This window comes from Mytilus edulis, chromosome 1 (assembly GCF_963676685.1).
Source record: "Mytilus edulis chromosome 1, xbMytEdul2.2, whole genome shotgun sequence".
Taxonomy (NCBI): domain Eukaryota; kingdom Metazoa; phylum Mollusca; class Bivalvia; order Mytilida; family Mytilidae; genus Mytilus; species Mytilus edulis.
Genome location: NC_092344.1, coordinates 60,101,739 through 60,128,571, shown reverse-complemented (window position 1 = coordinate 60,128,571; position 26,833 = coordinate 60,101,739). Strand labels below are relative to the sequence as shown.

At 31.6% G+C, this 26,833-nt stretch overlaps 1 protein-coding gene across 1 annotated transcript; it reads left to right on the top strand.

Annotated features, from left to right (window-relative positions):
- Positions 1-201: 201 nt before the first annotated feature.
- Positions 202-26,559, top strand: LOC139514706 (inter-alpha-trypsin inhibitor heavy chain H3-like). The gene is made up of 12 exons (XM_071304275.1): positions 202-425; positions 1,970-2,127; positions 2,535-2,645; positions 5,782-6,023; positions 6,820-6,986; positions 7,527-7,812; positions 12,012-12,706; positions 14,029-14,119; positions 17,348-17,464; positions 18,564-18,677; positions 19,228-19,593; positions 25,701-26,559. Exons 1-12 carry the CDS (start codon positions 348-350, stop codon positions 25,940-25,942), a joined length of 2,667 nt encoding a protein of 888 aa, XP_071160376.1. The 5' UTR covers positions 202-347; the 3' UTR covers positions 25,943-26,559.
- Positions 26,560-26,833: the final 274 nt, after the last annotated feature.

Below are 26,833 nucleotides of genomic sequence, written 5' to 3'. Positions count from 1 at the left end.
GTTCATGATAAAAATTGAGTAATTAGTATTTTTATTGGGCAATAATATTCCGAATTGGCCGCACAGCGTACTATATCCTAAAAACACTGACTGTCGTTTGTTGTAACTAGTAAACAAATTACGTTGTTCGATATATAAAGTTACCTTTGAGCTATTGACACGATTAAAGTAGGATAAAATACACTTGGAAAAACCACAGGTTAATATTATTTTGAGACGTCCTTCAGATTTCAACCGAGAATTAAGTGTTTTAGGTTTTTGATTATGTTGTCGGCATTGGCTTCCTGCAGATACATAAATCGTGTATTATAGGTGCTTATAAATTTGTTAAGCAACAGTGACTGAACATGGACGGGACAATGATTATGCATTCACTTATAGTGATTTCTTTTTTGAATACACAAATTGTACATTCAAAAACACAGGTAAGAAGCTAAAATAAATAAATACGTATTGTGGCTGATGCTTTCTTGATTTAGAAATCCATTTTATGCTAGAATATACATTACTTGGTCTGAATTGTCTTAGGAATATGAGTATTTTATCTGAAGACAAGAAAAAAATATTATAGAAGTCAATGTTTCAGTGTTATTGTGCTACGGTAAATTTTTAAATCCTTGACATTAATTTTTCTAAAAAATATATGTTTTGATTACTAAGTATATTCTTTTATGGGTTTCCTTCGTTACACATTTGTTTGTTTTTATTGTGATTTAGTATAACACAGTATTAACTATTTCACCCCTTTTTGTGACATTGTTTACCTATTATGTATTTTTGTTTCGTTCACACATTGTTGTCAATATAATGGATTATTATGCGATTGTGATACTAGTGAGAGGGTTTGCTTGTTACAAAACCAGCTTTAATCCAATATTTTGACCTTAAGGAAATGCCGGCTACAAGTCAGGATAATGATAGTTATTATCCATTCGTTTGATGTGTTTGAGCTTTTCATTTCGCAATTCGATTAGAGAAGTAAAGTATTGCAATAACGTCCACGTATCATATACATATGCTTTCATTTTGGAAACAAAATGTCCAAATATTTTACCCTTGGTTACGTATGACGATATTTTCCTATCAAGCTATCTTCGTTCCTTTCAATAAAAAAAAAACACGCCTCCCTATCCTCTGTTTCAGCTGTATGTCATATGAAGTGACTTTTCATATAGAGGTGGTTTCCTCCCCGATACTACAAATAAATCACCAATGACTGGTACGACACACAACTCGGAATGGGTGTCAAATGTTTTAATTCAACGTCCTTCAACCTTCTAGTGTCCGTCCTCAAGCTTTTGCTAATGTTTTGGCGGCAACATTTTATCATGGGAAAATAAATCCAAGTTATTTGTATTTATGGGTTTAAATATATGTAACGTGAAATGCAGTTTCTGTTACGTCTTTAACGATATAATAGATAATAAAGTCTATGCTTGAAGTAAACAACGTAGGAAATACAATTTTTTTGTTTATTTTCTTTTTATCAATTACATTTAATTTTCGTGAATGCGAAGATAATTTCTTCTTCAATATTTAAAATCATAAAATCCAATGAAATATTCGGACTCAGCGGATACTACTTTACCAGCTGTGACATATTATATGAGCAATATATTCGCCTGGCAGACCGACAAAATTCAATCTCGTACAAACTTTTAATTTTAGAGCAATTTGGTTTTTATACTACTATGTAATAATAACTTGGGGAGGGGGACGCACATAACGACATGTCCGTTGGCCGTCGACAACAGTGATCGCTTCAGGTTATGAATACTATAATTTCTCTTCCTAAAAAAAATTAAAACACCTGAAGCCGATTTCTCTTCGTTCAGTTATTTGTTTATTTGTATATAATGTTTTGTATGACAGGACTTTTAATTCATTTGACCGTTTCGTTGACGAAAATCATAGAGACCGCTTCGGAAAATGAATATTCATGCATATGGTATATTTGTATGTTTTTCAGAATCCTAGAATATATTATATGCACATAAAATCTGATGTGAAATTCCGATTTGCAACAACTTTAGTTACCAGCAAAGTTGCTAACAGTGCAAAAGCTTCAGTTGAAGCTCATTTTGAAGTCACTCTTCCAGATGCAGCATTTATTACAAAATTTGATATGTAAGTTTTAAATTTTGATGTTGCTAAAAAGTAACGAAGACATAAATTCAAAAGACAAAATTTAAAGTTTTGATATACTTTTGGCCTATTTCAGCTCTTTCACTTATAAGTCCTAAGTTTTAGGTTCAATTGCATTTTAGACCAAAACAATATGCATATAATGGTGCAGTAAATAGATGTTGATATGTATAACTAAACAATCTTCTACAAAACCTAAATTGTTTCATGAGAACATTGCAAAACAGATCCATAAGAGCGCATATTTAATTCTTGTAAACTGCAATTGCTTAATAAAATAGAAAAATCAAATTAATTTTAAAAAATGTCACACTGCTTTTTTTTTTCTCATCTTAAAATTAACTATAATTATTTTAGAATATTAATAGATGGTGCTGTAAATTTTTCAGGGAAATTGATGGACAGGTGTATCCCGGAGAAATCAACGAGAAAGCGACAGCGAAAGAGAAATATGATACAGCAAAGAAGAAGGGTCAAAGTGCTGGACATGTGGCACAAAAGTAAGTACACGATCACAATAAAAGAGGGACGAAAGATACTAAAGGGACAGTCAAACTCATAAATCTAAAACAAACTGACAACGCCATGGCTAAAAATGAGAAAGACAAACAAAAAACAGCACACATGACACAACATAGAAAACTAAAGAATAGACAACACGAACCCCTCAAAAAACTAGGGGTGATCTCAGGTGCTCCGGAAGGGTAAGCAGATCCTGCTCCACATGTGGCACCCGTCGTGTTGCTTATGTGATAACAAATTCCGTAAATAGTCTAATTCGGTAGGTCATATTCATTAAAGGGAAGGTTGTAGTTACGACGTAAGGAACATATCCGATATCATTTGTGAAACGGTTATTCCATAACGGTCAACCAACTCGTGATGGCGTCTGTAAAATTTACGAAGGGATGATTTCAACTTCACCATTTGGAACTCTTGGTTTAATAGCTTCCTTGTGAGCAGCAACCCTCTATCAAGAAAGTCATGAAAATGCAAGCACGGGAATATCGTATCAATTGAGAGATATATACCCCGTATGCACACGCTGCTGGAATGTTGCTACTTAGAAATGGAAAGTTCACAATTGGAAAGCTGAAATCATCTCTTTTGTCGTAAAGTTTTGTTTTCGACCGACCCTCATTGTCAATTTCTAGATGTAAGTCAAGATATGAGGCCGACTTAACTGTATCTGTGGTATCCTTTGTCTCTAGCTTGATTGGATAGATGCGTTCCACATAGTCACCAAATTTTGAATTATTTAGTGAAAGAACATCATCTATATAGCGGAAAGTAGAGTTAAAGGATATTGCTAACTTTTTATCTTTCTTCCTAAGAAGTTCCTGCATGAAGTCAGCCTCATAATAATAAAGAAACAAGTCGACAAGTACAGGGGCACAGTTTGTTTCCATTGGAATGCCGACAGTCTGTTGAAAAACACTTTCTCCGAACGTAACAAATAGGTTGTCAATCAAGAAATCAAGCATCTTGATAATATCAGTTTCGGAGAATTTTTTGTTTGAATCAGAGTGGTCCTTTACAAAGTAGGATTTATCCTTCCCTAAGACAAGATACTTGAATCTACGTTGGCTATTCTTTTTTTATAAAGCAAAGCAATACTAACTCTTTCAATTTGTCTCTTAGATTGGAATGTGGCATACTAGTGTAAAGAGCAATAAGTTATTAGATGTTTCAAGTAAAAGAGACTAGGGTACTCGGTCATAAAACTATACTCAAAACTTGGAGTACAAAATTAGTGCTCGAAACAACAAATCCAGTTTTTTGATTGGTTGATTTTCGAGTCTGAGTACCAAAATCGTGCTCGTAAGTTTTATGACCGCAAGGCCTGCTAGATGGTATAATGGAATTTATTTAAATAAAATTGAGAAAGGAAATGGTGAATATGTCAAAGCGACAACCACCCGACCACAGAGCAAACAACAGCCGAAGGCAACCAATGGGTCTTCAATGTAGCGAGAATTCCCGCACCCGTAGGCGTCCCTCAGCTGGCCCCTAAAATATGCATAATAGTACAGTGATAATGGACGTCATACTAAACTCCGAATTATACACAAGAAACTAAAATTTAAAATCATACAAGACTAACAAAGGCCAGAGGCTCCTGACTTGGGACAGGCGCAAAATTGCGGCGGGGTTAAACATGTTTATGAGATCTCAACCCTCCCCCTATACCTCTAGCCAATGTAGAAAAGTAAAAGAATAACAATACGCACATTTAAATTCAGTTCAAGAGAAGTCCGAGTCTGATGTCAAAAGATGCAACAAAAGAAAATAAATAAAATGACAATAATACATAAATAACAACAGACTACTAGCAGTTAACTAGTATGATTAAAGAATGGTTTCTGATTTTTAAACTTTAAACAGTTACTAATTAGCTGTTATGTCGCTTGGATATTCTTAAAAGCGAAAATACTTAATTTTTAAATGATTAAATGCAAAAAAACTGATAAAGCTAGTTTATGAATAAAATAGAAGAAATAAAGAGCAGGTTATTTTTATGCTGAAAAAATGAAATCATTTAAATCATACCAAACAATCATCATAAGTAATCATAACATTGCATGGCCGAATTTACGTCAAAGTTTCGAAATTGCACCGAGTACCCAAAATTGCACCCATTTAGCAAAAATATCAGCGGAAATCTTACAAGTTTTATTAGAGACTAAGCAAGTCCAGCTTTTGTCGTGTTTGTATGTGTGAGTGTGGGTGGGTGATCGTCTTTCATCATAGCTAAATAGTTCAAATATACACAAAATATTCACAGTATATATCGACGAAGAAATAATCACGATCAAAAGTACAATCTAAGGAAACTTTTATATGCGACGTCTAAAAAACCCTTGTTTTGAAAATTAGCAATTAAAATATGTAACAGGCATCAATTTCCTAAAAAAAAAGAATAAAATATGCACTATAAATTGTCAAATTGTTCTAGATAATTGAAGACATAAAACAAAATATCGGTTATTTAATTCAAGGATATGAAAATTTAAGAATAGACGTAATTTGGTTCCGTTCATCAAGTTAAAGAATTGTGGATCGGCCATGTTTTTATTCAATATGGATTCAGAATTAATTAGTTATCAAAGGTACCAGGATTATAATTAAGCATGCCAGACTCGCGTTTCGTCTACATAACACTCATCAGTGACGCTCATTTCGAAATGTTTATAAAGCCAAACAATTATAAAGTTGAAGAGCATTGAGGATCCAAAATTCCAAAAAGTTGTGTCAAATACGGCTAAGGTAATCTATGCCTGGAATAAGAAAATTCATAAGTTTTCTAAACAGGAAATTTATAAATATGACCACATTATTGATATTCATGTCAACACTGAAATGTTGACTACTGGGCTGGTGATACCCTAGTGGACGAAACGTCCACCAGCAATTGATGAAACAATCAAGTAAATAAGAACACATCTACAAAATAAACACAAAATTGAAAGTTTTGTCGTGAACAATATAACCAAAATAGGTGCAACTTTGTGTACCCTCACGTTAGATATTAACGTAATATTCGGAGAAGAACAACAGCCTAGAATCATTGAAAAATGTCAGTAGATGACACATTGCGCCAGCCTTTATTACAAATAACATTCCATTTCATTGCAGACCAAGACATACCAACCGGTTCAGTGTTGATGTAAACGTAGCAGCCGAGAGTAAAGTTGCCTTTAATCTTACTTACCAAGAATTATTAGAGCGAGTCTATGAACAATATGAGCATATAATATACGTAGCTCCAGGCCAGATTGTGGAGGATTTCAAGATTGACGTGTATATTCATGAGTCAAGAGACATTACTAAGGTCTCAGTGCCACCGTTGCGAAATGATATTATTTTGGGGACTATAGGTAACTAGTTGAATGATAGAAAATTGGTTAGAGACATTATTATTTATGTCAGTGGTAATTGTAGAAATAGACATTTAAATGATGAAATTGTACTAAAGTTAATTCGGAGTCAAATTTGTTCGTTTAGTGTATGTTCAATTAATGTGTAAGTATATCTTTTGATAAAATTAAGCCATTTCAATTTATGTTTTATAGTGTGTCTTATCATGTTGTGATGCTACACTATTGTTTCGGATAAGGGTGAAATCTAAATGTTTAAACCCGCTGCATTTGGCTGCACCTGTCCTAAGTCAGGAATCTGATTGTCGGTTTTTTATGTGGTTCTTACGTGTTTCTCGTTTTTTAAATAGATTAGACTGTTGGTTTTCCCGTTTGAGTGGTTTTACACTAGCCGTTTTAGTGTCCTTAAAAGCTTGCTGTTCGGTGTGAGCCAAGGCTCTTTGTTGACCATATTTGACCTAATGAGTATAATGGTTTACTTTTAGAAATTGTTATTTGGATGGGGAGTTGTCACTTTGGCACTCATACCACATCTTCTTATATCTATTTATATTTTATATTGTTCAAATGTTAACGGTTGCAAGGCATTAAAACGGATGCTTTTAAGTTTTTACATAATTAAGTATACGGTTCCGATTGATGGGCAACCGTTCACATAGTACAACCTCTAACCTGGTCTTTTGCGAATGCACCAACAGATATATGTTTTTTAAATTTCATTCTTTATTATCGAGATGGAAAGACCTTCAATTGTTCAGAGAGGTTTTTAATATAATTTTTGTTTTATTTCTAACAGAAGAGAAAAACGCTTTGGCTATCATCGAGCGACCAACACAAAAGTCTGCCACTATTCATTATGCCCCTACAGCCGATGACCAGAAACATATGTCTGACAAGGGAATATCAGGGTTGTTTGTTGTCGAGTATGATGTCCAGAGAACATTTGATGCTGGTGAAGTCATGGTAAATGAAATAATTCTAATTTTCTCTCGGTTGCTTTCAGCAAAACATGAAATAGTGTGACCGTATCAGCTTTAAATGCGTTTTTAACATATTCATATTAAACATTTCAACTATCTAGTTACAAATCCAAAGGCGCTACTTTGAAAAAGCCTAACCGCACCCACCGCTTTATATCAAAAGTTTTTTGTCAATATTTGAAGAAATGGAGGATTAAAGGTTGTATATGACTACCATATTGTATAGGAATTATTGATAAACAACCCATTGACTTGCATGAAATGCTGCTATATACTTCGCATCTGATTCAATACACATGGTATATGCAAATTGCACAAAAAACGGTTGTACTATTTTGGTAAATAATTTTTAAGGAAGTTTTGTAAAGTCTCATCTATTGATTTTACTTGATGATTTTGCTTATGTGTTTGTTTTCTTTCTACAATTGCAAAATTATTTTCATATATTTTAGATAAATGGTTTTTTTAAAAACACATCGTACATGCATCACAATAAGCACGTCATTTAATCGTTTTTTAACAGGTTGTTGATGGATACTTTGTACACTTCTTTGCACCAGAAGGTATGGATCCTTTACCAAAAGACGTTTTATTCATCTTAGATGTTAGTGGATCTATGTCGGGCACTAAAATAGCACAACAAAAGAGTGCCATGAAAAGCATTTTGAAAGATCTTTTCGAAGGTGATCGTTTCAACATAATGCTGTTCAGCAAAAAAAATAATTTGTGGCAGAAAACATTATTGTCTGCTAGCAACACAAATAAACAGAAAGCATTTCAATATGTTGAAAATATGAAAGCAGACGGAGGTAAGCATATTGTAAAGAATAAATGCCAAACAAAGTTTTTAAAAAATCTTTCCCTATTTTTTTTATAAATTTGATTGGTTATTTGATTTGTGTTTAACGCCATTTTCAGCACTATAGTGCTATATCGTGGCGGTTCAGTTGTTATTTTTGGAAAAATCCGAGGTGCCCAGAAAAAACACCAACCTTCGAAAAAATTAGATACCAAAAGGCTATTATTTTACCTCAATAAAAACAGACGATCAATTAAAAAGCGAATCAAAATATGAAATACACAAAGTAGTGCAATCATATATATAAAGAAAATATGGATATAAAATAATAACAATATGGTGGATATTATTTAACTTTATTTGTTTTAAGAAATGAATGCTTCTTTTTTCAATTTCATTGAGGTGTAAAAGTGTTGACAGAAGCACATTTTGTATGAAGCGCTGAAGCGCTTCATTTTAAAAATGTGTCCACGATCAACACTTTTACAACCCTATCAAATTACTAAAAGAAAAATTTATTTCTTATTATCACATTTGTTATGCTATAAGTAAGACCACAACAAAAAAGTTTTATCAAGTTTTTTCGTTATATATACCTGTGCACTTTTGTGGAAGCACGTGTGTTTACGAATGTAAAATTTCATTTTGATATGAAGGTTAATTTTTGATTGACGCGCGATTGTTTTTAGCTAATCAAACTAACTAATTATCGTTTATATGTCTTATTGGAGATTTTAATGCTCGAACTGCAGAAGATTCAGACTTTGACGTCGTTAATTTTGAAGAATTTAAGGAATGTTAGACATTGAAAACGAGGGTAGTTGTACTTTAGAGGAGTTAAATACAAGTCGATTAAGGAAAAGTACGGATCACAAAAAAAATAATTTTGGTAACTTGCTTCTTGAATTTTGTAAGAATAACAATATGTTTATCCTAAATGGAAGAATATGTGAAGACAAAGGTCTGGGTAGTTTTACATGTAAAAACACCAGTGTAGTTGATAACAATATTGCTTCCCAAAATTTTCTTAAGCTGAGTATTAAATTCTAGCGTTTTATTTTCGGATATTCATAATCCGTTGTTAAAGATTAAATGTTATGAAAAACAAAACGACGTCAGTCATGATGATGACATGCCTGAGGAGAAGATTAAGAGATGGGGAAAATGAACAATTAGACACCTTTATTAGTAACATTGATAGACTTAAAGTAAATGAAATACTAGCTCATTCAACGGAAATGGTTGAAAAAACAAGTGAAAACTCAATTATTAATAAAGTTGTTGAGGATGTCATTTACTTACAAATGGGGCAAAGTCTACATTCGGCACATTTACTAAAAGACGTAAGCATACACAAAATATAAAAAAAAAATCAAAACCATGGTTTGATAGCGAATGTAAGGAAGCTAGAAAAAAGTTTCGGTCTAGTAGACGAAAACTTAAGCGAAACCATACTAACAAAAAAGTCAATGAAACAAAGAAACTAGCGAGTAATGGATAAGAGCATTCGTAAACATAGAAAGAAAATTAGACACAAGATAGAAAACTTAAAATCGATTAACCCGAAAGAATACTGGAAAATTTTGAACGGTGGTAAAAGGGGAAACAATCCATGTGTACCTATTAACATTTTGTTTGATTATTTTAAGAATTTAAATTTAGGAAATTCTGGAGATGAGGAGATTGTTTTAGAAAATCAGAACAATGTAAAAAATTTAAATGTTATGTTAAACTCACCTATTACAGAAAAGGAAATTGAACAATCTTTGAGAAAGTTAAAAAAAATAATAAATCCTCGGGTGATGTTGTGATTGTAAATGAATATTTAAAACACTCTTTTAGTGTTATGTCACAGGTGTTTGTGAAACATTTTAATATTATATTTGACAGTGGAATTATTCCTGATATTTTGGTTTCCGGAAATATAATACCTTTATTTAAGAATAAAGGTAACAAACATGATCCTAGCAATTTAAGACCTATAACAGTTATAAGCTGCTTTGGGAAATTATTTACTACTATTTTGAATTCACATTTGAATAAATTTTCTGATGATTTTTGTTTATTATGTCAGAATCAAGCTTGTTTCAGAGAAGGTTATTCTACTATAGATAATTTATTTAATCTACATGCTTATTAGTATCATGAAAAATAAGAAAAAGAAACTATTCTGTACATTCGTAGATTTTGCTAAAGCCTTTGATACTGTTTGGAGAAAGGGTCTCTGGCATAAATTACTTGTAAATGATATTAACAGTAAAATGTATAAAATATTAAATATGTACACTGGTATTAAATCTCGTATTGTGTATAATGGTGAAATGTCAGAATACTTTTCATGCAATATCGGTGTAAGACAGGGTGAAAATATGTCTCTTATTTATATTCATTGTATTGAACGATCTTCAGCAGTTTATTGGAGAAACAAATGTATGTGGTTTGAATTGTATTACTGATGAAATAGAGAATGAGTTTGATATCTACTTAAAACTGTGTGTTATTCTACGCAGATGATACAATGTTATTTTTCGGATAATGCACCCGATCTACAGTTGCAATTAAATATATTCTTTGAATATTGCAGTACCTGGAAATTAAAAGTTAACACAAGTAAAACTAAGATTATATTTTTTTCTGGTGGTAGATTACCCTAAAATATTAACTTTATATATGATGGAAATCCATGTGAGATAGTCAACGAATTGACATACCTTGTGTTAAATTTTTCAAGAACAGGTAGCTTTATGAGTGCTAAGAAAATTTTAGTTAGAAAAGCAAATAAAGCAATGTATGAAGTATTGAAAAAGGGGAGGTTGCACAACTTGTAAGTGAAATCACAATATGATCTATTTGATAAAATCGTGAAGCCAATCCTCCTGTATGGGTGTGAGATTTGGGGTTTCAGTAATACTGATATTATAGAAAAAGTGCACTTAAAATTTTGTAAACTATTACTAAACCTTACGAAGTCGACACCTTATTTTATGATTTATGGTGAACTTGGTATTTATCCCATGTCTTTATATATACAACTGTGTATGGTTAATTTTTGGTCAAAAATGGTAAATGGGGATGATAACAGGATTGCTTAAATATTATACATTCAAATTCATGTTCTTGAAGAATTCTGACAACCAATTTAGGTCAGATTGGTTGAAATACGTTAAAGATACATTATATAAATGTGGATATAGCAATATATGGTTGTCACAAGGAAATTTTAATTCTAAGTGATTGGGTATTAGTTTAAAACAAAAGTTATTTGATCAGTTTCAACAAAAATGGAGAGATGATATTGACTGTTCATCAAAAGGTTTGGCCTACAAATTGTATAAACAAAATTTTGAATTTGAGGAATATCTGAATATTTTAAGTGATAAAGATAGAATAACATATTGTAGATTTCGAACGGGTAACCATAAGTTACCAATCGAAACTGATAGATGGAATAAAATTGACCGAAACCTTAGATATTGTAACTTATGTCATTGTAACGAGATTGGTGATGAATTTCATTACACTTTGCAGTGTAGTTCTTTTGCAAATTTTCGAGCACAATATCTGGATACTTTTTTCTTGCACAGATGTAACATACTAAAATTTGAAAAACTATTTCAGTTAAAAATTAAAAATAAGTTGAAAAAGCTGTGCAAATTTATCAGGGTTATAACTTTTCAAATGAGTCTTCCTGGTTAATCACCACTCTTTGCTACTATACTGTTTATTTTATTTTATTTCATATTTTCATCTCATCTTGTCATGTGTGTTTGTGTTATGGTATATAACTTTTGATGAACTTCTTTTGTACCATTGTAACTTTATGGTGTTTGAGAAATAAAGAATCTTGAAACATACATGTACATGTTCATGTAATCTAATTACTATTAGATCAATTCGGAGAAAATACCAAACGTCCAATCAAGCAGGCAATACAAAAAGTAAATACCAGCAAGAACCCACATTCGGGGTGAACCCAGATACTCATACTATATAATAAATTTGCTTACATGTTTGATAAGGCATATATATATATTCGGATTGATAATATGTTTTCCTTTCTAGACTATATTATATGGTTTGATTGCTTTAAAGGTAATGCATATAGAACAAGAAAAGTAAATTATTTCTTCCGTGATTTAATTGTGAGTCATTATGATAGATATCTTTTGTATACTGTACTTGATGTTTTCATTTTCTTTTTTTCTGAAGTGACGAATATCAACGGTGCACTTTTGTCAGGAATTCGCTTTTTGAATTCTATTCCAAGTAACGAAACTACGGGAAATCGAAAGAAAATTGTGGTATTTCTTACTGATGGGCAAGGCTATTACGGAGTTGAAACGGTCCTTGATAATATCGACAGGAAAAATATCAAGGGGTTGCCTATTTATAGTCTTGCCTTTGGAAACTATGCAGATTATGAATTTGTAAAAAAAGTTGCAGTAAAAAATAAAGGCGTTGCTAGGAAGATATTTGAAGATTCTGATGCGTCGCTACAGATAAAGGGGTTCTACGATGAAATTTCATCGTCAGCATTACAAAATGTTTCTTTTAAATATCTTGACAAAAACACAGATGTTACTGAAAATGCAACAAAAAAGAACTTTGATACGTTTTTTAACGGAAAAGAATTAGTAATTGCTGGCAAACTTTCCGACGACAACATACAAGTGCTGAATCTATTGGTTACTGGTAATGGGGTGAATGGAAATGTGGAACTGGAGCTTAAGTCGAATATTCAGAGACATGATCCAGAATTGACAAAAGCTGGTGATTTTGAGAAAATCACGGAAAGAATATGGGCATATTTGACAATCAAACAACTTCTAGAAGAAGCCATCGGTGAAACTAATGAATTAGAAAAGAAGAATTTAAATGACAGGGCTCTGGCAATGTCTTTGAAGGTAACTGGTAAATAGTTGGTCTATTAAATGACTCTAAAACATGGGAAATAAAATGAAGATAAGTGCTAAATAAATGCCAAAAGCATATAAAAGGTAAAATACAAGTTTTGCTATTATCTTTGAAACCGATATAATAAGGAAAATATGGAATAACAGAAATGTTCAAAATGTTGATATCCAACTAGTGTCTTTTTACATCAAAAACTGTCAGATGACTACTGAAAAGAGTTATTTCCCATACATGACGAGATTTATCTATTTTGTTCATGTTTGTCTTTTATCTTGAAAACTATAATTCATAGGCAGAAACTTAAATAGCACAAATTACAAGCAAGACAACATCTACAAACAAGGATTATTACAGATATCGTTATTCGATATTGCTCTTTAATGAAGATTTTTATCCATCTGGTAGTGTTTTTTCATATAATTGTTATACTAGATTGACACTTCAAATAATCAAATCTACGAATGAGTCAACATGACCGAAATCGTCAGACGACTCCTTGTTTGAGTTCTTACCTTTTAATTACGATGTTAGCCGTATTTGGGACAACTTTTTGGTCGTCAATGCTCTTCAACTTTGTACTTGTTTGGCTCTACAACTATTTTGATCTGAGCGTCTTATGTAGAGAGAACGCGCGTCTGGGGTACTAAATTATAATCCTGGTACATTTGATAACTATTTATTAATGTTTGCGTCTTTATCTATTATCTTGAAAACTAAAAAAATAGAAACGCTCTTTAGATAGCAAAAATAATAAACAAGACAAGTTCTAAAATAAGTAAAATTTTGCCATAATCGTTAGAAACTCTTTATAAGAGTGATTGCCGTGAAGTTTCGATTTTTTTTTTTACCTTTTTGTGTTGAGGCGAAAAAAAGATGTAGAGCAATGTTTAACATAAAAAATACAAGCAATTATACAAGATGAACAAAAAAAGTAATTTTTGTCATGCATTCTATTTTACTTCAAAATGTTGGAGATGCACATATACATAGGTGAGCGCGCATGCTCTTAATGGATTTTAGTTTTGTTATTAGCCAATACGAGTCGATCATTAATCAAAGAGTACAGTTTCTCAACTTTTAAATGAACTATGATGAAATCTGAAATGTGTTCAAAGTAATAAAAAAAGGCAAAATTCACAGATATAATTCTTGAAATTCAGAGAATTTAATGTTATCGTATTATCTCCGTGATGACGATCACAAAATATTGTTCAACTGGTCTGTATATTATAGATCCTACAACATAAAGCATTACCGACGTTGACAAATATTTCAATCATACATTTTTTGTACAACTATCGACCTTTTTCAGTTCAAGTTCGTCACACCATTGACCTCTATGGTTGTAACAAAGCCAGATGAACGAGATCTCGGTGACTTGGAAGAGAATGAAGATGCAAGACGTATGTTGATCTTGGTTTTGCCAGGTTTCATGGACTCCCATTTTAATAGATTATAGCTAGAGAAATACCCAAGTGATACATATAGGGATATTTAATTCGCAAAATATAACCATAAGTGTCAAGCAAAAAACACAAAATAGAACACAGTATTAAAGGGGCAATAGCTGTCAAATTTAAGTTCACTAAGGGACTGTGCAATATTTATCTGAGGTATGGGCCGGTGTACAGCAAATATATATAAAAAAAACTTTACTCCCCTCAATATTTATTATAAAAAAAGTTCTTGCCCCACTTCAATTAATGAAAAAAAGTCCTTGTCCAATTGGTAAAAATGAAACACATATATATGAAAACATGATATTGTTTAACTAAAATGCATAACATTCAATAATACATGTATATCAGAGTTGATATTTCAACTCAAATGCATATAATTCAATATTATTAAGATTTTATTTTTCGGAAGGAAGTCAACTTAGGAGTGCTGTGATTGAATGTAAGGGTACAATATATTTTTGTGTATTTATCTATGAATAACTGAAGTGTGTATATTTACAATATAAATTTTGAAACCAAACCTATTGAAATATTTTCTAGAGAATTATTTGAAAAGACCTCCAAAATTTCATAAATTTGGTGTGAAATGATAGTGGGCATCATACTTCAGTTATGTCATACTATTTTGAAGCTTTTGATTAGTACATTTGATTTTTATCACAAAGAATGAAAAATATTCACTGAAAACAATATTGTGTTGAGAAAAGTGCTGATTCATCATTTTAAGTCAAATTGATGGGTACTTATATAAAACTTTATGCTAGGAGTTCAATATTAACTATATTGTATAAAATACACCAAACTATAGTTCTTTTGTATTTCTTTTCACCTTTCGCAATATAGAGTTTAATTGGAAACACCAGAATTCAAGTCGCGACAAATGTTTTTAACTGAGATATTTGCCTTCTTTGCTGTGTTATTCCCTATATGTATCACTTGGGTATTTCTCTAGCTATAATCTATTAAAATGGGAAATGTTCTGGTTAAGTTTGTACTGTTTATGGAATAAGGCAATATTAAGTCATACTAGAAGTATTTTCACTGTTAAAATTGTCCATCTAAGAAAAAAAGAGGCCCACTTGAGGCCAAATTTAGATAGAATTTATATCTCCTGTAATGTGTAAAGAATTGTTCACATTCTTGGCAATTCATGCAGAAAATATTTCCCAACAGTGCTTGATTTTGTAGTTTCTATCTTTTATTATATCAGGCATATATAATTTTTCATTTTCTACTGTTTGCAAGGACTTTTGTTGGAAATTATTACTCCCAAGGGACATACTTCAGCTTTTTCATAGATTAAGTTGTAATTCTTTTAATGTTTAAGAATTTACTTTTATTATTTTGAAGATTTATTAAAAATAGAATTGAAGTTGTTTTATGTTTAAGCATTTATTTACCCTCAGATAAATATTGCACAGTCCCTAATTTGACTCAAATTCTCATATTTGATTTATAACAATGAAAAACATTTGTCCAAATTATAAACAGGCTACAATAAACCATTTAAAAGGTATGGGCTCGATAATCTATAGCTTCATTTTGTGTGTATTTTAGTTTAGATGCAATCGAATAATATCGAGTACACCTCCGAAGATCTCCGAGAACAAACTTAAATATAGATTGAAATAGAACACGTGCAATTTAATTTTTATAGGTCTTTTTTAATTTCATTTTATATATTAAAATCATGTTTATCATCGTTTTCCCCTTATGATTTTTGGGGGATCAAATCAGGCAATCAAATGGTTTACCTTTATTTCTCTAATGTTTGTGCTATTTTCACATTTCTTGATCAGTGTGAGAAAAATATTTCTCCTCACTAGTGAAATATATGTTCTCAGCAAATGATTAGTCGAAATTTGTTTTCTTCTGAATTTTCCTAATGTGACGTCATGAAAAAGGCGACCATGCCTGATGACGTCGCATATAAAGAACACAAGTTTCTGAAAATCTTTGAAAAAGAAGGATATAAATCATCAGAGAAACAGATTCCGACACTATAACTCGTTTATTACGAAATTTCTCCACTCTCGACAGTTAAATTTAAATATTTAAAAAGCTCGGCAAGCCTTGCGCGTCTTAAATAATAAAATTAAACTGTCTCAATTGGAGAAATATCGTAAAACACTTGTTGCAGTGTAGGAATCTATATTTCACTTTCAATGTTGACATTCTTTTCCTTTAAAAAAACTGAGCACGTACCATACATGCATTATCTATCTCTAACTTAGGTGTTAAATTGAAGTTCACATAAATACGGATGCAATGATGTCAAATTGTTCACTGTCAAGTGAATAATTCATCGTCAATGTTTCCTAGCTTTTTTTTTAAATTGAACCATACTGGCTGCTAAAAGCGATATATTATTTCACTATTTCACTTTCATTAATGATTGAACAAGATATTTTTTAATTTAGTTTTTTATATAACTCGTAGCTAGAACCCCTTTAATCACAATAATCAAGAATTTCAAATTCAAACATAAAACATAGATAAGATAATCCTAACTTTTGATAGACATGGATCTCGTTTTCACAACTTCAAAGATTGCTTTATACAGTCATAAACTGCTGTCAAACGTTTCAGGTTTCAAAAAATATCTTAGCTTGTATAGTGGTTATGAATTTGCATAACCAGGTTTTATATTATTGATTTTTGAATATAACCGTTTCTGAAAGTTGAGTAAAGTTTACAATCAAGAATAAAGATCATCATCAAGATAATTTGAAATGTATTTTCCAAAAATGGTGAGTTAAACCTGGTTTAATAGCCAGTTAAACCTCCTATTTCAAGTTGTCTTTTTAAACTGATTTTTATAGTTCGTTCTTATGTTGTACTGTAATACCACTGTCACAGGTTAGGAGAGGTTTGGGATCCCGCTTACATGTTTTACCCCGCCACATTCTGTCTGTGCAAAATCAGAACCTATTATAATGAAAATAAATGTATTACATTTTCTTTGAGTTTGTTGTTGTTAGCTATTTCATATTTTGAGGGTAACAAAATTTGATTCCATTCATAGGATACAAGGGATCGCTGAATTCTCAAAATTACTCTGAATCAGTTTAAAAACAAAATTCATAGGAGATGTCTCCACGAAAGAATTGAAACGACCGTTAGTTAGTTTTATCACATAAACATTTAAAGTATATATATTTTTTTAAATAGTTGCTCTTAGTAAGGTATCTAGTACGAAGACAACGAGCTCTGCGTCGAAAAATAATAAACGAACCAGTGCAAAACGAAAAGGAGATGGAGGCAGAGGTTATAGTTCAGGAGGAGGAGGTTTGTATGATTTGAAGTGGAAAGTTTATTACCATTGCTTACAAACTAAATATTTAACTGTCCCGTGAATCGATAAATTATGTTGCCAATGTTTCATGGTTTCTTTGTATGTTTACAATTGAAATGGAAAAAAGTTGAAAGAACTGTGTAAAGCTGCATGTAGCATGGTTCTGAAATAAAAAGTGCTTTGAGGCGGAAAACAAATTTACTGTTGAGGGGATGTAGTGTCGTTACAATTTCTATATACGGGGAGTGTGAATTGCCTTCCACTTTCAGCAATTGAAGAATCTTTTTCATTATTTTTTTCACCACAAACAATAACTGCCTATGTTTTAAATATAGTAAGTGCATTAAAAAAATAATGGAGTATGATCCATCTTATATTTGATGGTTGACTTGAACATTTGATCTAATTCGAAGGAGTACGTTCCAAATTTTACTGTATTGACAGTTCTAGATTTTTTTATATAGATAAAGGAGATTTGACATTATGACAATTTTAAGCATTTAGAGAAAATGCAACGAAAATCAAACTGGACGGACAAAAATGCGGACAGACAGACATGGATAAAACAGTTTACTCCCTCTTTTGGAACATGAATGTTTTTTTTTCTATATCACATTCATTTGTTTTATGTCTTGATTGAATTTTAATCAGAAGCAGAAAATGTAATTTATGGTTCACGGTGAAAATATGAACCAACATACAAACCGATAAAGGCAGTACATGTTTTGAAGAAGCATTTGTAAATCAGATAGCAATTATTAATACAAATGCAGTATTAATGTCGCTCAAAGTATATATCTGGCATATGCCTGAAGACAACACGTTTCGACGTAGGTAACACACTTTTTTCATGAAACTATTGATAAATCAGAAACTCTCGATTATTGAATTGAATCAGACAATATACCTCTTAAATATTTCTCAATAAATACGGAAAGTTCGTTTTTTTTATCATAAAGTTATGATTTTCTAGCGACATCCATAATCAATTTCCAGGTGTAATGCAAGATGGGAAGTAGACCCTACCTGTGTCTTACTTTGAAATTTGTAGATTCTAGTTAAATTTTGATTGATATAAAACCTAATTTTCAGGTGGTGGAGATCCACATTTTATGGTGAGGATTAATGGTATAGAATTCCCGATATGCTTTGATGTCGATACACGTGACGGAGATGTTATCCGGATGTTGAAAGATCCAATCGCAGGTATGCATTGTCAATTGGCGGCAATTGCTTAAAGTGTTTTGATAAGGTGCATGATAAACAAATCAACAACCATATTACACTTTTTCTCAATGCACACATATTGTAATTGCTAACGAACATCTATAATACATTTATAATCTTTTTTAGATAGTGGATTGACGAATTGGGGTGTGAAAAAAGAGAAATGAAATTTGCAGGGGTGAAGTATGTAAATTTAATCTTCTCTCTGCCTTTGCAGATAGACAAATCTTTTACTTTCTTGGTCGACACACCAATTGCTGTTTTGGTCGACACATCATGAGGTTTATTGGTCGACACATCATGTGTTTTTTTTTGGTCGACACACCATTTAGTGTTTTAGTTGACAAATACTTCGGTTTCTTGGTCGACACATACTGATTATTTGGTTTAATGGTCGACACATCATTCGGTTTCATGGTCACCACAGCATTAAGATTTTTTTGGTCGACACATTACTTTGATTTACATGAAAAAGAATATTCCTTCGCTTCCAGTCCATTATTTCTCTTTGTCTTCGTTTTTTAAACAGGTATAACCATTAACGCTGGCATTGTAAGATCAACAATGAAAAAGAAAGATGGAGAGTTTAAAACATACATAGGAGAAATTGTTATACTGGCACCTGCTTCACGAATTCATATAAAACCAGACAAAATAACATTTAACTCGGATGCAAAATCCTGGAATGATGAAGGCCTCTTTGAAATTGAAGGAAGTAAAATCCACATTTATGGAAATGCACTTCATGAAAGATCAGTATATATTGGTTTTGAGAATAACGTTAGTATTGAAATCCGCCGACTGTTGAAAGACGATACTGAACGTGATGTTAGCTACCTGGACATGTACATCGATAACGAAAAAGGAGTATCGAATATGGCTGGTGGTATCTTAGGTAAGATTCCTAAAATCAGAATTTTAACCGTCAAATCAGATCTTGGTCCGATTCTATAAGTAAGTAAGTGAGTAATGACATTATTTAAAGAGGGTGACTCAATTAACATTCACTAATCTACCTTGAGGCCCTTACTAAGAACAAACAGTACAAATATTACAAAGCTTACAATTTTAAACATAGTATGTAGATGCAATATCATCATGTATAAATTTCGAAACCTACTTTGATATTTTAGATGGCAAAAATATTGCTTCTTTTTGTAGATTTAGAAATTTGAACACAAAAATTCCTATCGAAATTGGTAGATGGCAAAACATTCAGAGAGAAAATCGTATTCGTACTTTGTGCATTGTAATTTGTAATTCCGGTGATATTGGCGACGAGTTCCATTATATTTTAGAATGCTCGCTAATAGACGATAGTAGACAATTGCTACTAAAGCATAATTTTGTAAACAGACCAAATATTTTAAAATTTCAAGGTCTAATGAATAGAAGCAACCCGTCTGAACTAAACAATCTGTGCAAATTTATTAGAATTATTATTAAATGCCTAGAATCTCCTGGGTAACCACTTTATGTATCTACTTTACATTTGTATTTAAAATTTATACTATATTAATTTATTTGTATATGTCTCTGTACCATTGTACTTTGGTTTACGAGAATAAAGATATATGTAGGCACATTTTCATGGTTAGCTAACTATACATTGTCTGTAGAACAAGAGAAAAATAAATTCATATATTTACATACATAAAAAACAAAATCATTAGAATGTATGAGTGAGTTGTTATAAATCATTTACAGTGAAGAAATCTACACATTTTTGTTGAAAAGTGTCCAGATTTTCACATTTTGTTTCATTTGGTAGTTTATTCCAAAGTATTAATGAGCTATATGCGAAAGATTTCTTCATTGAATTTGTATTCGGTCGTACAACAGCTAAATTATTATTTGCAAAATGAGATCTTAGATTTCTACTATGTAGGTTAACAATTTGACAACAGAGTTCCTTTAAGTACTAGTAATCAGGTCCTTTATCGTTGACAATTTTATGAACAAGAATAAGTTTATGATATGAAATTTTAGATTTGAAATTTAACTATTTAAGCTCTTTAGATAAATTTGTACTAGGTGTTAGTATTAGTGCATCTAGCATAATCCTTGCCGCTCTTTTCTGCATTTTAAGATTATTTTATATTCATCTTCATAATAATTTCCCCATATTGAGCAACAAAAATCAAATATGGGCAGACTATAAGCATTATAAAACAGCTTTCTACTACATATATTCAAAATAGCATTTAAATATTCATATCATTTCCTAGCAAAGTCCGTTTCTTTTTAATTACAATCAACATAGAAGTAGATTTTAAAGTATTTATTACCATCCTATTGTTCAAACACCAATTATTTATGGTGTTGGTATCGTAATTTAATTTTCTTTCTATCTCTTCCTTATTTGTTCCATATGTATGTACTGTTGTATCATCAGCATATATATCAATGGCTGTATGAGTGGCTTCTTAAGTCATGTCATTTATGAATAAAACAAACTGAAGGGGACCTAAAATGAACTCTTGGGGAACCCCATATTTGATACATTTAGAATCTGAGGCTGTATTACCAGAGCACACTTTTTGTTTTCTGTTAGACAGGTACGACTCGAACCATTTTATTGAATGATCAGAGACTATGTATAAATGAAATTTATGGCAGAGAATGACGTGATTAACCAGATCAAATGTCTTTTTTAAATCTAGAAAGATTGTTGCTACAACATTGCCATCATCAATACATTTAAGCCACGTGTCAATTAATTTGGTAGGGGCTGACTCACGTTAGTGGTTTAGATCGGAATTCCAATTGTGCCTCATGTAATACTTTATATTTTGACAGATATAGATAAAAATGTTTTGCGACATGTTTTTCAATATTTTTGATAATGTAGGAAGTCTTTGTATTTGTTTGGCATTTTAACTGTTTTGATCTGAGCGTCACTGATGAGTCTTATGTAGACGAAACGCGCGTCTGGCGTATTAAATTATAATCCTGGTACCTTTGATAACTATAGGTCTGTATTTTACTTAAGTTTATTAAATACGTTATACTTGGGGCTAAAGCTTCCGATGACAATTTGATGAAAAACGGACAAACTTCATCAAGTCCAGTCGCTTTTGATGTTTCTAGTTTAGAACATAATTTTTTAGTTTCATCTAGTTTTAAAAATTAATAAACGGAATCTTAAATTCAACACCAGCGGGTATTTTATCTCGAACATAATTATTTAATGTATTTGCTTGAAATTATGGAACGCCATGACTGCCTTATGTTGATGATCAGCATTATATGCAGTGATCACAATATTATATGCAGTGGTCACACCATTATATGCAGTTGTCACACCATTATATGCAGTGCTCACACCATTATATGCAGTGCTCACAACATTATATGCAGTGCTCACAATAGTATATGCAGTGCTCACAACACTATATGCAGTTGTCGGGACATTATATGCAGTGGTCCCAACATTATATGCTGTGGTTACAACAGTTTACGTTTGTTGTTGACGAAGGTGATGCTTAGTGATGGTGATGATGATGATTGATGTAAGTACACATGTAATGGTGGTGGTTCAGTTTCGGTAAATTTCGGATTTTTTTAGCGGAAATTACCGAATCCAGTCATAATTGGTAATGTCCAGCAAACAAATTGAAACAGTTATTATAGTCATGTTATCATTAAGGCAATATACAATATTTAAAACTCTGATTAAAATAAGGAAATTAAGAATTATGATCAATTTACCACGATTTATTCCAAACCAGGGCATTTTTAACTTATTTTGATGATCAGTTTCATCGTATTCACAACTTAATATGTATATATATTAATATGTATATAAGTATTTATAAACATATATATTTATACACAAATAACTATTTTGTGAATTTTAATCCTTTTAAGTATATAATTCGGACTATGCTAGACATAAAAATCCAATAAGTTTCGACAATTTCAAATGTTTACCCCGTTAGTGATCCATATACAGGAGAAAGAAGTCCCACAGAAACAATCAAGATCCACAGTCAAAAGTAATGTTTCCAGAAAACGAAAAATATTCAGATATTAAATTTTCAACCTGTGACATTGATCCTAACATGGGATATGGAAAAACATTTGTTAGCAAAAATAACAGAAATCCCCAGACAACAGACAAGCTTGTATATGAGAAGAATTAGAACGCCAATAACAACAACGGGAAGAATTCACATTAAAAAAATACTAGTAGTTCTCCATTAACATAATTATATACAATAATATATTGACATAATAACGAGTGTCGCTTTTTTTATGTGCTTCTGTTATGGTGTCAAAATTTTTGTGCGGACATTCAATAAAATCGAAGAAGTGCTCAGTAACAAATAGCATTCCTGTTTTATGTTTTGTTGCAATCCTCTGGACCTTAACACAAATTTTAATCAAAATCATTCGTGCGTAAAATATAGGTCGAGGCGGCGAACGTTTTTTCAAGGTCCTTTGTTATCAAAGATGTGCGATCTAAAAGGTATCATTCTTCTATGACTTGTAGTTGATTAGATTTTGTATCTTAATGCAAAACTTTACCAAAATTAATTTTGGTCAAGATGACTCTTTTTTCATGGACAATCGTTACTATTTAATAATAGTAAATCATTCTTTTTTTACTCACATTTTGTTTCAACTTTTACCTAAATGCAAAACTTAGATGCATGATTTCTTTTATTAGTTGTTAGTGGCTTTGAACTAGCTGTCAGGTACTCTAAGATCAGTACTTAGTGTCTTTTTGTTGTTGGGATATACAAGTACCCGGCCACGTCCACTCTGTTGATACTCTGTGTCCATCTAATGAGTTAAGCCTTTTTCAACTGATTTTTATAGTTCGTTCTTATGTTGTTCTGTTACACCACTGTCCCAGGTTAGAGGGGGGCTGGGATCCCGCTTACATGTTTAAACTCGCCACATTCTGTATGTGTGTCTGTCCCATGCATGAGCCTGTATTTCAGTGGTTGTCATTTGTTGATGTGATACATGTTTGTTTTTCGTTTATACATAATAAGGCTGTTAGTTTTCTCGTTTGAAATGTTTTACGTTTGTCATTTCGGGGCCTTCTATAGCTGACTATGCGGTATGGGCTTTGCTCATTGTTGAAGGCCGTACTGTGACCTATAGTTGTTAATTTCTGTGTCATTTGGTCTCTTGTGAAGAGTTGTTTCATTGGCAAGCATACCACTGCTTTATATATATATATATATATATTAAACGTGCATGACAGACTGACGAACAAACGTACATGTAGTAAACGTTTTATCCACTCCCACAAACTCCGTTTTCCGAAGAGATGATAACTATAAATGAAAATGTTAAACTGGGTCTTGAAAGGATAATTTTTCTTATGAAAATGTATATCTTTATATAAGGATGCTGCTCATATTTAGAAGACAAACTGCTTGACGTGCTAAAAATCTTGACATATATAAGCTAGCGTAATATGGGACTTAGGTCTTATAGAAAGCTGACTTATTTTATTTAAAATGTATTTAAGCTTTTTTAAACTCAGTACTGACTATAAAGTGGCACCTTGCTAAAGTTCTTCAGTAGGAAATGAAGTCGAGGCATATATCATACAAAATTTCCTTCGATATTTCATTAACTAAATTCTCATTACTTAACTTACATTATGTCATGCGTATTTCTTACGACGAACAGAATTAGTTCATTCATTCAACTCTTAGTTTCATCATTTCCTCAGAATATGAACTTCCCATAAATTAATAAAATTATGTCTGCCCAATTTGCAGACAATAGAAGGCGTTATTTTTTTCTGATAAAGTTTTCAATCGAATTGCCTTGATAACATGACTTCAACAACTGTTTCAATTTTTTTGCGGGGCATTATGAATTATGACTGTATTAGGTAATTTCAGATAAAAAATTCCGAAGTTTACTGAATCTGAACCACCACAATCACATACATCAATCATCATCATCACTATCACTGATCATCACCTTCATCAACAAAAAACGTATAATGTTGTGACCACTGCATATAATGTTGGGACCACTGCGTATAATGTGTGAGCACTGCATATAATGTTGTGAGCACTACATATAATGTTGTGAGCACTGCATATAATGTTGTAAGCACTGCATATAATGGCGTTCCATATGAAATTGCGTGTTATTTGTAACATATTTATCACCTACTGTTGTATTTGGTGTGTGTTGAAATGATTTACTATATCTTGCATATTATCATATTTGTTTGGGTCAAAATTCATTGTAGATGGAATTTCAGTTTGTGCTTTGGGTTTTAAATCTGTGATTAAAGCCCAAATTTCTTTAGGTTTTTTGTTATTTTCTATTGTTATTTCTATATATGTTTTTTAATATTTTCAACGCAAACTTAACATGGAAACGAGTTCTGTAAAGTATTAACTTTGACATAACCGCCTAAAATCATCCAGAAATATTCCATTGTTAAGTTTTGGTCTGGTCTGCTTCGCTTTTAATTTTATTTGAGATCAGGACCGCTTTGTACGGGTTGATGGCATATTTAAAAAAAAAATGTCTTGTTTCTCCATTCAACATACCGAATATTTTAAAATTTCAAGGTCTAATGAATAGCAACAACCCGTCTGAACTATGCATTCTGTGCAAGTTTATAAGAATTATTATTAAATGCCTAGAATCTCCTGTGTACCCACTTCATGTCTCTACTTTACATTTGTATTTAAAATTTAGACTGTGTATGTTTATTTATTTGTATATATCTCTGTACCATTGTACTTTGGTTTACGAGAATAAAGATATATACAAATTTAATTCGAATAATTATATGGTATATAAATATATATATATATGTATCTGTATATTCTAATGTGCCTTTCAAAAAATAGAAAAATAAGATATTGGTTACACTCGTGACCAGGACTGTTCAAAAGCAGATGACCTCAGTCCTGGTATATAGCAATCACAAAAAAAGTAGATCTACGATCAAGTCAATTTGGTTGTTTTTTTTTTTTTTTTTAATTATTATATTTTGTTTATATATTTCAGGTCAGTTTGTTCATAAAAAGACAAGTCTCTTTAAGATCGGTATGGACAAAAGGGGAAGACAACATGGACACTTTAGAGAGACAGAAAATACAAATAAAACTCATTTCAATGCCGTTCTTCACATGAAGCCAGATATAATTACTGGCGAAATGGTCTGGTGTTGGAATGTGTATAAGAAAACTGAAGGACTTCTAGCTGGTGATCTGAAAGATTATTTCATTTCTGATATTGATTCTACATAATTATAATAACCATTTTTATTATATACATACTTACTTCCATCAATTCATTTTTGAAGGGATATGAATTTAATGACTATGTCATTCTTAATCATCGATGAACGTTTCGGTCATGAATCAAATATTGACTGCTTATTTGCACCAACGTTTAAGGGAACCCTTTGTAGTAAGGTCCTATATATATTTATCAACACAATCCCTTTATTAACCAAGGTATGTTTGTTTCGGAGAAACATTATTGTTTTTATTTTTTTCGAGTAGGGGAGATAAGAGAAATCTGTTTTTAATAATGTTAATAATGACTGTCTAATGGGCGAAATTGTTATCTCTAAAACTGCAGTGTACCAACAAATATCTAAGAACAATCAGTGCGTTTGATGATCAACTTAAAGGGGCACCAATTTCCGAAAAAGACTGATCTTCTACGAAAGGCAGGCATTCGCCTCTATTTTATATGATAGATGGCAACAATGATAATTATAATCTTATCATAGTTTGATGTCGACTATAATTTCATATCCTATTTTATATATTTGTATATTTTTATGATAACGAATCATCACTTCACTTTAATAAACTTTTATAAATGAAATTTACGAATAAACATTATCAAAATACAAGTGTATAGATTTCGATATCTTGCGTTGTAACCACTGACACGATATCCAGACGATATCCAGTAATTTTGTAATTTGTACATCTGTTTATACATATTATTCAGAATTTGCAGAATGTGCTCAACGTGCCCTTGTGATTTGCAAAATATTTACTATGGCAGAGAATTTCAAAATGTAAGACAAAAATACATCGAAATACCAATGTAAGCTTAAATGTATTAATTTATCTTTTAATGTCTGGACCTGGCATGTCAGTAACTGCTGGTAAAGTACTTTG

Bases quoted from the DNA above. Each gene is read 5' to 3' on its own strand.
- LOC139514706 (XM_071304275.1), top strand. From the start codon at position 348: ATGGACGGGACAATGATTATGCATTCACTTATAGTGATTTCTTTTTTG. The intron at 6,987-7,526 runs GTAAATGAAATA...GTTTTTTAACAG, and splicing joins TTGATGCTGGTGAAGTCATG to GTTGTTGATGGATACTTTGT. The intron at 19,594-25,700 runs GTAAGATTCCTA...TATATATTTCAG, and splicing joins TATGGCTGGTGGTATCTTAG to GTCAGTTTGTTCATAAAAAG.